Raw genomic sequence first — 12769 nt, 5'->3', positions numbered from 1 at the left:
GATGTGGCCAAAAGATGAACACTCCACATCCTATCCCCTCATTCCTTCCTGAGAAGGCTCTCACTGAGTGGTACAGCTTTGCCACAGGTTGCACCAAGTACACAGAAACGCTTTCCAGAGCTCACTCCTTACCCTTGCTGTCCTTGTTGCAGATCCTTCTGGCTGGTGGACAGGAAGACTACGAGGGAAACAAGGTCTCTTTCCCAACAATTACGTCACCAAAATTTAAAAGACTGTCAGAGAATAATTGACATAGAGGTACCAGTGGTTGATGATGTTTTCCCTTGCCTTCAGGACATTGTTCTTCCAAGATCTGCTGTTCTCAGCAGTATTTTCACCAGTAAATTGTGTATGAGCAGGAAGAGTTACCCACAGTACAGACTTTGATCTTTGTCTCAGCACCATACAGCAATGAACTGACCAATTATTTATTATATTTAAAACCTGGTTTAAACACCTGGTAAGTGAAGAATGCTCAAACCCACCATCTTCCTGAAACAGGTGCTTTACAGTCCGGGACCAGGAACTTCGAAAGGGGTGTATTTAGTAAGTGCCTTCAGCTGAATATCAGTAATCTTTTAAATTATCTACTGAAGATAATGTTAAATGCACATTTCATCTAATGCAGATCATTCTGGGGAACATGTTAATAAGTATGCTGCTACATGTCAAAAAGATAGAGGCTCATTTGGGATATTACCATCTAAAAAACTACTGTGATGGTCTATTTAAGTAATTCTGTACAGAGATGTAATGGAACTGGTTTGTGTTTGCAGGTGTGTTTAGGGACTCCCAACAGGCACTGTAAGAATTTAAAACAGAGAACCACATAGTACTGTATGCTAAACAATGTTGCCTTCTTCAAGATTTATATTATAATATGGCTGGCCCATGTTGGATTTATGTTTAATACTCTACCTGTTATAGGAAGTGTCTTTATGCAGAGCTGTACATTTACAGAAATAGTTATATACTGTATATAAAAACTGGTTATGATAGAAACATGTAAAAATGTATAATGTAGTAGTCCACTGTTCTTATGAAGTAGTACTGCTAGAATTTTTAAGCCAGGTACTTACAGATATGCACTACTCCTTCTTTTAAATAGCAAAAGCACAGGTGTTACTGCCCAAGTCTGATTGCCTCCCCCAGCAGAGTGGCTGGTGCTTGCCCTGCTGTTCTGAGAATTCCTGCTTTGCCTTTTGAACCTCCGTAAAATAAAACACAGGAAGATCAACACGTCTTATTTGTTCTCTGTGCAGTTTGTTCTCACATACACAATGTCTTCAGGATTTTACTGCACTGACTTCTTAAGTCTTTTCTTCACTCCCAATTATTTTTCCCTATGCCCAGCTGAAGTGCTGTTCTCTCCTGTTAAGAACAGTTAAAAAGCCCTGGATATGTTGGTATTAAAAAGTTGCATAAGCTTTAAGATACAGCTAAAAATCTTGAATCCCTCCTAAACCGTTGCCTAAGTCTAACTTAGGTACACAAACCATCTGCTGTAAAAACTGTTTCTGGGAGACAGGAATGAGGACCTCACTCCAAGGGAGGAATTACATCCACACAAGGAATGAAGCACATTTTTCAGAAGATCATTTGCAGCAAGTGCTAGGTTTACTTAGCACAGGGGAGAGAAAAATCTGCTTGAGGAGATAAAACCCAGTAAGTTCAACATCCTTCCCACACAGGAGCACTGGGGTCTAGGTCGGTTCTGTAGCATGAGGTTCTTGCCTTTTACATCAGAGCCAGCATGCTCGTTAAGAAGAGATGCTGGAACAGTCATAGAATAGCTCAGCGTGGAAGGAAGGTAATGAGTTCAGTATAACCTGGAGACTACCCAAAAGGTCTGTAATTAAACATTACTGATACAGGATTAATTTAACAAAAAGACCTACATGAGGTATTGAGGTAGAAAAGCTGCATTAATTACAGGCTTGTATTCCCTGAGCATACAGATACTGACAGAGCAGAAACAAAGACAAAAGCAAGCAAAATGTCAAGGAAGAGGCAAAGAAGAACTGCCTTATGGGGGGTTTGACTCTGTAATCCCAGGTACAGAGGTTTATTGGAGAAGGGGCGGGGGGAAGAGAAGATGTGGGCAAGTGAACAGGTAATGAAAAAACTAAGGGGGGTTCTTTTCAGGAAGTGGAGAAGGTTTCAAGAGCTGAGCTGCTTTCAGAAGGTCTCCTCCCCACAGTTCCACACCTGTATTCCCTGCCTAGGTGTTAGCATTACAGGAGCCTTCTAGTTTTTCTACCTTAGCTCCCTTTAAGCACACAGAGAAACACACAGATTTACAAGGTTAATACCCATTAAAGCTAGCCTACTTTCCCCAAGCTTGAAGGCAACAACCTACAAAAAAAAAAAATTCCAGTACACTTTCTTGGAATAAGGCACTGAAATAAAGTACATATTTAGTGTTCTTTAAGGTACAACAGAAAAGATGCACTGTCTGCCTGTTCTTTATGTTAAGACTGAAAATAATAAATACAATGCAAGATACAAAGCTTGGAGATTCTCTTTGGAAGCAACCACAGAGAATAATCAAGCCCATTTAACTGCAAGTTGTAACAATCACCTATTTAGTCAAATGTTCTGCTTGGACATTAGATTGCAAATACATAGGTTGTACCTTAAAGAGTCACACTCACAATATTTAAAAGAAAGGAGTTTTATTTTTAGATAGAAAGCTGTGTTACAAAGCAAATTTAAAATGTCACCTTCTGCGTGAGTCGGAACTGTCTGCGGGAGGCTGGAATGCTATGTACAAAAGCAGTAGACAGACAAAGTGCACACCCCATCAGGCCCTGCTGCCCAGGGCTTCACAAGAGTGATGCAGCCAGATCCCTAATGATCTCGCTGTTCAGCTGAGGGATGGTGCTGATGGTCAGTAGTTTGCTGCTTGCATACTTATTCTTGATAGCCTGCAGAATAGAGAACAGAGATACAGAAGTTTTACACATACAGTATTTATGCTCAGATGATTTTTTGGTCAGTTAGCTTGCCTGCTTGGAAAACAAGCAAACAAACAAGGTTGGCAGTGAACCAGTTTGCAAAGTAACAAGAGCACAACTTGTCAAAAAGGTTTTGATGTTAACATTAATGCAACAGCCTCTCACAGGCTTGTCAGAAGAGCATATGCTTTGAGATAACATATGGAGTCTTTACCTAAGGAGCCACAATATGCAGCAAAGCTATTTTTAAAACATTATAGAGAGGATTTAAGTAGTTATACTTACAATGTATTTTGTTAACTTCTCATTTACTTTGACCACATTCTTGGCCATATGTTTCATGGTCATCACAAGACTGTCCTCTGCATATCCAGTGTAGTACTGCTGCTTTGTACCCTGCAGCAGAACAGTTACAAACTTGAGATTTATGATGGGGGAATTGCTGCTGAAGGCACAATCCCTTCAGGCAGCAGACACCCTAAGCTTCATGGCTAAGACTCAAGTGCTGGAAGCTGTAGCTGTCAGTTCAAATGACAGATCCAGAGTAACCTGATGTGCAGAAGTCTGGACACATCAGGGACCATGATTCTGGACTGAACAGAGAATAAAAAAACAACCAGCTGAACTACAACTCACTTACTCATGGTCCACAACTACGTGCACTTCAAGAATTATGAAAATCTACTTTTACTTACAGTGTAGCCTTCTGTAACTCAATTCCAACAGAAAAATCCTTTTGTACCACACTATTCACACAGAAAAGGATTGTGAGTTTTTACTGGCACATTCCTTTTTCTACCTGCCCTTATGCATCAGGCTGTCCAACTGTCATTCCAGCACCAGCATTGTTACCAACCTAAACACAATTTTCTTAAGTGCTTTTTTATTGGTTCAATTCCATTGACCGAAGAAAAAACTCCTAACAACAAGTTTGATTAAAATACTCACCCATTTGTTATGTCCCAGAATCTTCTGAGACAGGCACAATGCAGCAGCTGCAATCTCTGAAGGACGATGGTGAACCATGTCATAGTCTATCAGTGTCAGCTCCATCAGGTATTTTGCTAGAGTGTGTTGCTTAGCATCGGCCTAGCAGGTTGAGAGCTTGTTAATCCACAAAATTTCACTTCACTTCAGCACAATCACTCAGAATTGCTTATTGTGTTCAAGAACAAAACAAAAATAGCAAAATCTTTACTACAGTTTAGGGACCATCCTTTCTAACAGACATTCCTCTCAAAATCAAGACCAGTGACCACATCAGTCTAGACTAGCAGCCCTTTGGAATTTGGACACAAAGTCAAGTGAGGGATTTTAACAGAAAACTGCAGTATCAGGTACTGCTGTGCCCAACTGGGGATACAAGTGCTCCTTCTGTAATGCAAACTAAAGGAGGAGAGATGTAAAATTACTTATTTGAGTTACTCAGTGGTCTGCTGAGGCAATCGAAGCCCACCTCAAAGAGTGGACAGTTCACTTGAATGTAACTACTGAGGTGGAGAAAGAAAGGGTTGTGTCAAAGAGAAAGCTTATCTTTTGATTCTTAAATATCACAGTATTTGCAAGCAGAAATTACAAAGAACTGCAACACGGCTAATGTTTTACTAATAAGTACCCTGATCACCAGGATTAAAAAGATTAAAAGCAAGGTTTCTTAGCTGAACAGTAAAATCACTGCCTCTAAGGCTGAACATAGGCCGTAGTAGATACAAATGTGAAATACTACTGGCTACCACAGTGACATTGTCATGTTACTCCACACGGTGGAGTTTCAGAGCTGAGCATTTCTTCATCCAGCATTTAAGCAGGAGGTAAGATCACATGATAAAAATGCCAGAAGCAATCCCCATAGACTTTACCAATAAAGGAAAGTGCTAGATAATGAGGACAAGTACCCACCTCCCCAGCTTTTGATGCTCTTCTTAAGAAGTGAATTGGAAGAGGTCGTCCCAGATCAAAATTTAATTCTTTAAGAATAATCATCTCCATTTCTCTAATTTCATTACTGGTGTAGGCATTGTCGGTAATGTAAACGAAGTCTGCTACATCAGGAGACAATATCTCTTCATATTTTGAAGCTACAAGCAGCGCTGTTACGCCCACCAGCTGAAGCTTCTTGCGAGGTACTGGATGACTCTGCAACACAGAAATTTAAAATGCCTAACTCTAGGTAAACAGATTATCAGTTTAAGATACCAGCATGACAGTGCTCATTCTTATAAATGACGTTTTTCACTCTAGTCAAAGGTGCTCAAAGAAGGGAACAGCCTCAGTTAAGATGCTGCACTGTAACAGCTCTTATACACAGAGCAGATGTTGTAGATTGTTAGATTTCTAAAGAAAAGTTAAATCCTGAACTCCTTTACAAACAGTAATCGAATAATTACTGAGCATGACTTGAAGAATCTCTCACCTGTAAGAAGCGATCCATGATCGCCACACACATGTACAGTGTTTCCTGCAGGAGGTGGAATCTCGAGTGCACCTGGACAAGCCAGTCCACCAGAATTGCGCGCATGCGCCCGTTGATCGTCCTCCCGTCCAGGTAGTGCGGCCGGACCGACTGCTGCAGCTGTGGGGAGAGCGGTGTGAGCAGCCAGGTAACCCCGGAGACACGGGGGCCGCCGTGGGGCATCCTACCTCGAGCTCCCTCAGGTACAGGTAGATATCTTTGACATAGTCACTGCACAGCTGGGGGTTCTCCCAGTCCTCAGCATCAATGTCTTCTACATTGTTGAGCAACACATCAGAGAAGGCTTGGCACAAATCCTCCTCTTGCATTGATACATCCATAGGGACAGGAGACAGAACCTAAGGAACAGATCATATCTGTTAACGCATCTTATGTATCTACTGTTTACATTTCAATGTTCCTTTGTTTCCATGTTTCACCAGTCACTAATACAACTTCTTTAGATGGAAGTTGAAACGAAGCTTGGGCTCCAGTGCAGCAAGTTTTCATTGAGATACTGCAAACACAGAATCCCAACATCTTCTAGTAATTGCCAGCTAAAGCAGAAACTTCATCCAGCACTTCAACAGTTTGTTCTGTCACTTGAATGTCAGCCTTTAAGTACAACCTGCATTAAACCAAAACCTCAGTACAGAGGCTTTGCTTTTTCAGCAGAGGAATGAGATACAGCTCTACCTTGTGAAGGTAGAGCTCTAAGCTGCAAAGCAAATTAAAAATCAGAACAGTATCATCGCTTTCTACCTTTGGAACATCAGTTTCTTTGTTTGCTTGATTCACAGCAGGTGGAGCTTTAGGCAGTACAATTCCATTTGTCATCTTGCTAGGTACTTTCACAGGCTTTATGGATGCTTTGGGGCATTCTGTTTTCTGCAGTAAAAACAATTATTGTTAGTAGAGAGCTAGCAATCTAACTTCTCTATATAGATTTCAAATGTGCCTTTACCTTAGATACGTGCGTTCCTCTTGTTGCAACTTTATTTCCTATTTCTTCTAAAGCAGCCCTTTTGCCAGTCACATGAGGTTTCGCTTTACTTTTAAGGTCAGACACAGCATTCTCCATCCCTCTAGTGATCTAAAATGATAAAATTGCAAAAGCTGAAGAGTCAGAGACCAGCAACTTTCCAATGCCTGACTCCATTATACGCTTACCACCACTCCACTGTACCTGTGTACCTCTGTGCCTGCTATGCATTACTCAACCAGCTTTTCTTTCCTAGCCAGTCACATATGTTCAGATGAAGAGGTCTCCTCTAGATTCAGAGCACTGTACTCTCTGAAGGGTGTTGTAAAATTAAGAAATGCATCCTATCTCATACTTTGTAACTTTTTAAGGTCAGAGTGCTCACCTGCTATTTAACTCTATTATTATACTCACACACTTTGTAACTGTAGCAGCGCCCCCTAGAGGCTGCATAAAGCAAATTCCTTGTTACATATATGCCACATAAAATCAAAAAGCTATACTACACACGCAAAAATTAATATTCTTTGTTATGCTCAGCAATGAAACCACCAGGCTTCAGGTTTTTCGTGGAGTTCAGCTTAAACCACTAGACAATCACCACAGAAGAGAGGCTCCCGGAGTCCCTTCCTACACCTACCCCTAAAGCAGCTTTAGTTTTCCCACTCCCACATCCCCCCCGCGTTCAGTGGGGGAGGCGCGGCGGCCAAGGCCAGGCCGCCGCGGGAGCAGCGCACGCGCTGCCCTTAACGGGGCCCCCTCCCACCGCTGGGCCACAGCTCGGCCCGGCCGCCGCCTCACCCGCCCAAGTACGGGGGGGTCCCGTCCGGTCTGAGAGCCGCCCCCCCCCCCCCCACCCCGCGGACCCCGCGCCGCCTGAGAGCGAAGAGCGGCGGGGCCCCACGGCGCCCCCTCTCTCGCCCCCACCCCCGGCCCGCCCGCCGCCCGTGGCGGTACTCACAGGGGCGCGGCGCGTCACCGGCAGCGCCATGGGCACGGATGCGAGGAGAGCTGCTGCCCGCCGCTCCGCACACAACCGCTCCGTTCGCGAATTAAACCGGCGGCCGCTCCCCCACGCCGCCGCGGCTCCCTTTAAACCCTGTCCTGCTCTACTATTGGACAACTTCGTACAATGCACGCGCCCGATTGGCCCGTCTCCACAGGCTCCACCCCAGCAGGAAACGGCTCGAGCCGCTTCCGGTGGCCGCGGCCGGCGCGGGGGGCGCAGCGCCTCCCTGAGGGCGGGGCCGAGCCCGAGCTCACGGACGGCGGAGTGTAACCCCAAAATCCGCCGGCACCGCGCCCGCTGCCGCGGGAACGCCCCGCCACGACAGGTGGCGAGTTAAGGGCGCTCCCAGCTGTGGGGAGGCAGGCGAAGAGGGCGGAGGAGTATTAATAACGAGCCCCGAGATTCAGGAACTTCAACGCTACCGTAGTTGCCTAACTGACAGAAAAGTCTACTTACAATTCTCCAGTCTCTCAAAATTGGCCCTGAATTCCAAGGTTCCAGACGATTCTGTTCAGCAGGATAATTAACTTCAGCTAAATGCTGATTGTTCACTAAGATAGTGTTTTCTTAGGCAGTACCTGTAGTAATTAATACATGTAAACAAAAATGTTTACAGATCAAGATTTCAAGAGCAAAACAAGGGAAGGGGGAAAAAATTGCAACGAAAGCAAGTTTTGAATGATACCAGTCTAACATTTTATTTATTGCATACAAAAGGATTTCTTTTGACAATGGAATTTTATATGAAAAGTAATTTGATGCATACTGTTGAGAATCTTATCTTCAAAGATGCCGCAGAAAACTTAAGGCAATGCATCTAAGCATATAAAGCACAGTAAGTGGTGGAAATGTTCAAAATGAAAAGCCTATTCCTTCTCCTTCCCTTAAACTATGGTTAAGTCACAACCTTCTGGAACAGAAGTTGCAGCTTTTTAGCCCCTGCAATAGCATTAAGATCAGAACACTGTGATTCCTGACAAATAGCTACGTGTTCAGCATCACATTACAATGTTATGCATACATTTAAAAACAAGACAGTATCAGTAGCTATTATATAACAAATCAATTCATGGATCACTAAGATACCTCTAGTACCAGGCACTCAAATCAGACCCATAAAATATTTCCTAAAACAAACAAACAAACAAAAAAAAACCAAAAAAACCCAAACCAACAAATCAAAACAACCCAAACCTGTGCTTCTTTGTCCTGTAAGAAAGCCAAAATAGATTATATCGCATACCCAGGGTCTCAGTTACTTCAGAGACCCTGGATTTTTTGTCCCGTATCTCTCAAGTACCTTCTTGGAAACTTTTAGAAGTGAGTATCATCAGTCTTCAAGCATTAGTGGTCAATTAACTTCCCTTTAACAGTCACTGGAAAACACAAAGTGTTTGTTCAGTCCTTCCAGTTACTTTTACTGATTTCTAGCAATGCAGCTTGAACTTCGCAGCCACTTTCAGTTTCCTACAGCCAAACTGTTCAAGAAGCTTTAGCATAAACCCAAGTCAGATTTTGAAGCAGTCCAATCTCTGCCTCTCTCCCATATCCCCCATTGTACAAGCACAAAGTGAAGTTCAGTTTCAGCAATGCAATTAAGTTCGAAAAGGTCCACTTATCACACATGCTGGAATAAAATTTCTCCCTGTTTAAAGCCTCAGTGCCAGAGGTGTTAAGTTTGTTGCCAGCAATAGACTGTACTCACAAATGCTACTACTAACAGGTTAAAAAAAAAAATAAAAGGTAAGCAGCTTTAACCAGAAACAGGCAACAAGTTAGGTAAGGTAATATTTATAAATGGATTTTTTTTTTAGTGTAAACATAACAGTTTATCTTTCAGGTTTACTGTAAACCATTTTACACATAATCTGATCATGAAAGACAAAGACAAGAGAAACTGAAGGTATTTATTATTCAATCCACTTACAAAGCAGGTGGCTTAATGCAAGCTAATAGACATGTTCATATATGATCCCCAAGGAACATCTTTTCCAAAGTGACAGTAATACTGTCTCAATGTTTTTGCACATTTGCATTTTGCAATGTTGAGCACATTTAAATAAACTATAATCTATCATACGTGAAAGAATGTTGATGAGCAACTTGAATCCTGATATAGATTAAAACCTCCTTCAAAGGCAAAATGTTAGTATGTTATAACTTAATTCTATATACTATACTATGCAGCAAATCTTAACTATAGAAAATATTTCAATCAGTGATGGACTGTTGGTAATTTATAAAGAGGGAATCTATGATCAAGGCAAAAACTAGGTAACCACATAATTTGTGTCTCAGTTTCTACAGGAATTTACAGGCTTTCAACTTACTAATGAAAAATAAAAACAAGAGACAAGTGGATTTAGCTAACTTTATTAACTTTAAATCTAATAAAAGTCCCAAGACAAGCCTGGAATCCTTAAAAAAATCTATGAATTCACGTATATAAACCCAAACAAAAACCCTGCAGCTTTAATTCCTTATTGAACGGTTTTATATTAAGAAAACCACAAACCAACAAAACCCAAACAAACAAACAAAAAAACACAACCAAAAAAAAAAAAAAAAAAAAAAGAAAAACAAACCAACCCTCAATGTGCGCAGATACTTCAACTTAAGTTAGCAGAAGACCAAACAGATTCTAAGCTCTTTTTCCATGTCCCTAATAATTCTTTCAATCTGCAAGTATCTACAATCCAGCTAACTGAAACCAACATTTAGTGTTCACTAAGAGCTGTTTCACAGCAGCATATATTTAAGTTAGGGATTCAAATTTCTAGACATAGAAGAAAATGATAAATACAATCTGAACAGCAGTCTAAATGTTTAATATTGACATTCAAATATATCCGCATTGTGCTGAAATTTTAAAAACAAACACAAGAATCTGATCAGACAAAAACTCTGGTGGTATGCTATATGTATCAGTCAAACTGAATATAGTTCATATTCTGTTCCCAGTATTAAGGATGTTATTTGACTCATAACTGATCTTGTAAATATACAGCAGCCATTTTTTCCTAATTAAGGAATGTCTCAATACATAATATTATCCTTTTCTAGATGATCTTTATACATTTAAACTAAAATATATATGATCGATTAAATTAAGGAATTTGAGGTTAGTAATGAGTGAAATCATACTTTCAAAGCTTGATACTACGTAAAACAAACCAAAAAAGAGACCACACAATTCTACTTACTAAAGCAGCTAATCTCGCCTGCAAGTTTGGGGTCACAAAGCCCATAATATGTGCAAACAAATGCAATACAAGGAACCATGCAAAAAATACAGTAATGAATTTAAAGAAAAAAATGTAAAACCTAAAAAAAAAAAATTATAAATACACTGAAACTCAACTGTCTTCTACATACACTGTAGGTCTAGCATTAGTTGTACCATATAGCAGAGCCAGCACTCTGGGTTCAATGCTTCCAAATCTGCGCAGGTAAGTCATGCCATCTTTGGTTGACTGCAGTACCAGGAAGGATGAGAGGGAGCGAGAGGAAGGACAAGAGTTCTGGAAAGCAGTGTCAACTTTCACTAGGCAGCTGAGCCTCAATGTCCACTCTGCAAATGGGGCACTTCTTGTTAGTAATCAACCACTGATCTACACATACTTGGTGGAAAAGGTGCATACATGGAAGGCGCCTGTCATCAGAACAGAAAAACATTAGTGTTAGTAATTTCCATATCAACAAACCCATTGGAAAAAATGGGTGTGGGCTTTGCTACTGAGGTCTGTTTTTTCTGTTTTCCCACAGGTTTATCATAGCCTTTTCCAGTTGAACCTACATTCTGTCTAGTTCCAAAAAGAAATGGATATGGGCAATGAAGTCAAGCACCAACTGGCTTCTGCTGTATTAGACTGATTTAAACCTGCTGGAATTTAACTGGACTAACAGTCCTGATTAATTCAGGGCATCAGCTTGGGCTCACATTGTAACACAAGCAGTCAAACTATGGGAGATTGTAATAAAATAACCTACATTCTACCTACAGACAATACAGACTGAAAAACGTGTATTTTCAACCGCAACTTGTTTTATTGTATTAGTTCAATGACCAGTAGTTAATTTCAACTGCTAACCTAGGCAGTGCTGTAAAGCAGTGCACCAGATTCTAGTATCAAAGCCAGAACATTACCATTATATTCTGATATTCAGTGTTGTATACCTGACATCTTCACCTTCCTCCAATATAGACAAACAGATGGTGCACTTTTCCTCTGTGTCTTCTTCTGTTCCTTCCTCCCCATCTTGTTTGCAGTGCAGTTTCCTCTGTGAGAACCAATCAGTTGTTACCTTATTAGTAGAGATGACATTATTGACAAACTGAGTAAAATCTGGTTTCGATACATATTCATCACATATTTCTTTGAAAACATTTTCTAATATTTATTCAAATGAATTTGAATCAAAATGAAACAAAAACCAGCACTTAGAGCAAAACCCAGGACATTTCAGATTTAACTGTTGTTAGTTACAGAAGTCCACTGGGCTATTAATTTCAGAGTGCTGTAACCAGTCCTTTTACTTATTGTCTATGTCTAAATATCTTAATTCCATTCATAAAAAAAAAAAAAAACACAACAACAAACAAACAAAAAAATCAACCTAGTGTCTTGTCACTATTTATCAAGTAAGAAATAACAATGTCATGTTGATAGGATTGTGTATGATCATAGACTGAACTCCAACTGAGAGACGACCTCAGTTGTCAAAACTGTGTACCAGATTCAAAACCTCCTAGTATTCCAGCCGTTCCCATGTGTTCAAAGTAAAGGTTAAATTGATATATACCACGCAGGTAAACACTGTGAACTATTTACTGCCAATGTAAAGCCTTAGTTTATGAGTTATCACTGAAGTCTGTTGACAATTTTGCTATTACCAGCAGTTATTTCACTACTCACAAGGCTACTCGTAACTACTGAACAAGTTAATCATATCACACCACTTTTGTTCATCACATAGCTCTTTATCTAAGGAACTAATTTTAAATTTTCCTTGTGAAACAAGTGGCATCGTAAGCTTTGTTTACAATCCTTGAAATTTCAAGATACAGAAAACATGCCCTCTTTGACACTGACATTTCTGCAGATTTAAGCTAACCACAAACATTATTCTATGTTCAAAGAAATATTACAGGCAGGCCACAATTTGACAAATCCTCACCTTTTTGTATTTATGGGGATATGTGCATCTTTCTATAGTTCCCTGTGTTGCTCCACGATTAACATTGCCTAGTCGTTCCTCCAAGTGAATCAGCTCCTAAAAATCATGAAGGAATAAACAGTGTAAAAGCTATTATTTCAACTACCTTGAGGAAGTATTTATTTTATTCTAACCCATTTTCATTTTTAGAA

General features: G+C 40.5%; 3 protein-coding genes across 9 annotated transcripts in view; 1 reads left to right on the top strand and 2 right to left on the bottom strand.

The window, feature by feature from the left end:
* Positions 1–1218, top strand: part of MYO1E (myosin IE) — a 77585-nt gene extending 76367 nt beyond the window's left edge. Inside the window, exon 28 of the mRNA XM_082290987.1 lies at positions 153–1218. Within this exon, the coding sequence (XP_082147113.1) occupies positions 153–229 (77 nt within the window). The 3' untranslated portion in view covers positions 230–1218. The remainder of the gene's footprint in view (positions 1–152) is intronic.
* A 1463-nt stretch (positions 1219–2681) lies between these two features.
* On the bottom strand, positions 2682–7443 carry CCNB2 (cyclin B2). Of its 3 annotated transcripts, none has more exons than XM_082291051.1 (9): positions 7353–7443; positions 6374–6502; positions 6172–6297; positions 5598–5768; positions 5371–5529; positions 4857–5093; positions 3906–4046; positions 3243–3374; positions 2682–2927 (listed from the first exon to the last, which is right to left on the bottom strand). In XM_082291051.1, the coding sequence occupies exons 1-9, from the start codon at positions 7380–7382 to the stop codon at positions 2826–2828; spliced, it is 1227 nt and encodes a 408-aa protein (XP_082147177.1). In that variant the 5' UTR covers positions 7383–7443; the 3' UTR covers positions 2682–2825. The 3 variants fall into 3 exon arrangements, with proteins under 3 accessions (XP_082147177.1, XP_082147178.1, XP_082147179.1); XM_082291052.1 differs by having other exon boundaries at positions 3243–3353; XM_082291053.1 differs by lacking the exons at positions 6172–6297; positions 6374–6502.
* Positions 7444–8188: 745 nt separating this feature from the next.
* RNF111 (ring finger protein 111) overlaps positions 8189–12769 on the bottom strand; it is a 45681-nt gene continuing 41100 nt past the window's right edge. For 3 of the 5 annotated variants that reach the window (XM_082290995.1, XM_082290993.1, XM_082290996.1), the window contains 3 exons: positions 12579–12674; positions 11578–11705; positions 8189–11052 (listed from right to left, as the gene is read on the bottom strand). In XM_082290995.1, coding sequence (XP_082147121.1) covers positions 10935–11052; positions 11578–11705; positions 12579–12674 — 342 coding nt within the window. In that variant the 3' untranslated portion in view covers positions 8189–10934. The remainder of the gene's footprint in view (positions 11053–11577; positions 11706–12578; positions 12675–12769) is intronic. The other 2 variants (XM_082290992.1, XM_082290994.1) reach the window with 1 other exon arrangement.

Source organism: Coloeus monedula (assembly GCF_965178545.1).
Source record: "Coloeus monedula genome assembly, chromosome: 14".
NCBI classification, from domain to species: domain Eukaryota; kingdom Metazoa; phylum Chordata; class Aves; order Passeriformes; family Corvidae; genus Coloeus; species Coloeus monedula.
The sequence above is the reverse complement of the archived record's forward strand: the minus strand, read 5'-3'. Positions and strand labels throughout refer to the sequence as shown.